A 2,693-nucleotide genomic window follows, 5' to 3' on the forward strand; every position below is an offset into this window, starting at 1 on the left:
TTCATACAAAATGACTACAACTGATAATAAAATATAAACATAAATATATACAGATTGTATATTTATCATACTTTTTATTTTTATTTTTTATTTATTTTATGAGCAAAATATAATAAATGAAAAAATCTAATGATGCAAATTATTTTGCATCTTTTTTCATTTTTGTAAATTATTTAGATACATTATTTCTTTGCTTATTTTGGTTCACAATAAAACAGTTAATAAAATGTTGAAAATAAAATGTGATATTTATTACAGTATTTGTATTTTTGTAGTTAATTAATATATTACTTATTATTTTATTAATTTGTTAAAAAAAAAACAAAAATTCATTAACTTAGATAAAGAGAATGAGTGTCAATAAAAAATCAAAATAAATTTAATTAGACTCTTTTATTTTACTTTTTATTTTTATCACTAGCTTTAATAATAAAACTATAATGCAATAACAATAATTGATAATAAGAAACAATAGAATTAGATAATAATTTATTTTCATTTATAATATTAATAATTTATATGTGTACTAAGTCTACATCTATTTTGTTTATTATTTTTATTTGTTTACAATGCATAATTGTATCAAAATAACATATTATATATTATTTATAACTATTTTCATTTCAATTTCAATATAAAAAGTACTAAAAAAACAACAATAAAATAATTCATAGACTACGTCCAAGAAAATAAATATATGAAATACTGATATTGATCATATTTTAAAAGAATAAACAAATATATAATGAGAAGGAGAGAAAATGAGATTTATATAAAAAAGTAAGTTAGGAATAATTATTGTATAATATGGGAAAGACAAGAGTGTAAATAAAAATAAGAGATAAATAACAAAAAATATAGGAAAAAAAATATAAAAAAGATAATTAGAAAGGAAAAACAAAAAACAAAAAAGTTTGAAAAACTGAAGTGGAATGAAATTTTTATTATACAGAATAGTAAAATAAACTCAAAAGTATAATAAATAAATAGTACGTTATAATAATTATATTTTGGCTCTTTAATCTTTAAAAATTGGATTTGACTTTGTGTATGTTCCTATAGCTTCGTTGTAAGTAAATTTTAATGAATTATGTTGTTCATTTTTATTTGTAGTATTTATAGGAGGTAATTCTTCTAACCTCCGTTCTTTTTCAATTTTTTTCATTTCTTCTTGGTGTATTTTTTTCTCGTCATCCAAAGCCTTTTTAGTTATTTCGATAAACTCGTTTTGATTATTATTTTCATTCCCATCTGTTTTATCTTCAAAAATCATTTTATCAATACTGTTAAAAGATAATTCTGGATTTTTGAAAGAAATGTCAATAGGTTCATTGTCAGTAGTACCATCATCTTGAGATTTAGTTTGTGACTCTTGAATGTCAGGGAGGTTAACTAATGCAATGATTGGTGTAGTTTTTGATAATTTTTGTTGGTTTTGAAGTTCTACAAAATCAAAAGTACTTCTTGGCTGTTTTAGTAATTGAATTTTATTTGAATTTAAAGAATCATACTGAGAAGACCTGGTAGTTATAATATCTTTAGGTGAAGTTGTATTAAAATTTTGATGAAGGTTTTGAGAAAGACTAATAGTGGATTGATCATCTTTTGAAGGAAAACTTTTATCAATAATTAATTTTTGTGAATTTAATTGATTTTGTTGTTGGTTAATTTGTTGTTTTTTAGTTATTCTATCAAATACATCAATTTTTTTAGGTCCATCAACAACATTTGGTTTAAATAATTTGTCAGTTAATTTACTTGTTTTCTTTCTTTGACTTCTTATATTTTGTTCAGAAAATAATTTTGATTGTTGTTCAGAAGAGAATAAATAAGTTCTTCTTTTATTTAATTTTTCATCAACGTCATTTGGAAATATTAATGGATAATTTGAAATACAAAATGAAATAAAGTCAATACAAATTGTATAGTCATTTGTAAAGTCATAAGTATTTGATATTTGTTCTGGTTCATTTAATGTCATTAAATTAGTTGAAAGACAAATTGAAAGATTTTTTGAATTCATTGAATTTAAATCAGAAAATGAAATAATTTTATATGATAATTTCATTAACTCTTTAAATATTGTTTGATGTTCAATAGGAAGAAGTGATAAAATATTTTGAATAGTTTGAATTATTTTTAATTCAGGAATACTTTCATTTTTATTTATTTTACTCCATTCAAAAAATATTTGTTGAGTTATTTCATTATCAATAATATGAACTGGTAAATTTCTAAGAAATTTCTTTAAGACATTTGCGATAACATCAACTGGAATATCTTCAAAATTTGTTACACTCATTCTCATATATATTTCTTCAACTTTCCTTATTGATGCATTTTGACTTTCACGAAATATCCCTTTACAATAACACCCTTTTTCATACATACAATGAAACATTTTTTCAACTGCTTTTGGTAATTGGTTTGGTTCTCTTTTTTCATCATTTAATATTTCTTTAATTGTTCTTCCTGTATATGGAATAACTTCTTCTTGCTTATTTATTAAAATATTTTTCTATTTAATATGAATTTTTTTACTGAATTAAATTATTAAATTTAAACTAAAATATAAACAAACTTCTTGAAGTTGTTTTTCAATTTCATCTACAAATAATGTCTCTACAAAATATGAATTGCCAATTGAATAAAGAATTTCAAATGACTTAAATAAATTAAGATAATAATTAGGA

General features: G+C 20.8%; 1 protein-coding gene across 1 annotated transcript; it reads right to left on the reverse strand.

Moving 5' to 3' along the window:
- Nucleotides 1-1,018: 1,018 nt before the first annotated feature.
- On the reverse strand, nucleotides 1,019-2,607 carry EHI_171170 (RhoGAP domain containing protein; the record flags this gene model as incomplete). Its single annotated transcript, XM_642759.2, has 2 exons — nucleotides 1,019-2,518; nucleotides 2,578-2,607. The coding sequence occupies 2 exons, from the start codon at nucleotides 2,605-2,607 to the stop codon at nucleotides 1,019-1,021; spliced, it is 1,530 nt and encodes a 509-aa protein (XP_647851.2).
- Nucleotides 2,608-2,693: the final 86 nt, after the last annotated feature.

Source organism: Entamoeba histolytica, genomic scaffold, assembly GCF_000208925.1.
Source record: "Entamoeba histolytica HM-1:IMSS scf_1104750518861 genomic scaffold, whole genome shotgun sequence".
Lineage (NCBI taxonomy): Eukaryota > Evosea > Mastigamoebida > Endamoebidae > Entamoeba > Entamoeba histolytica.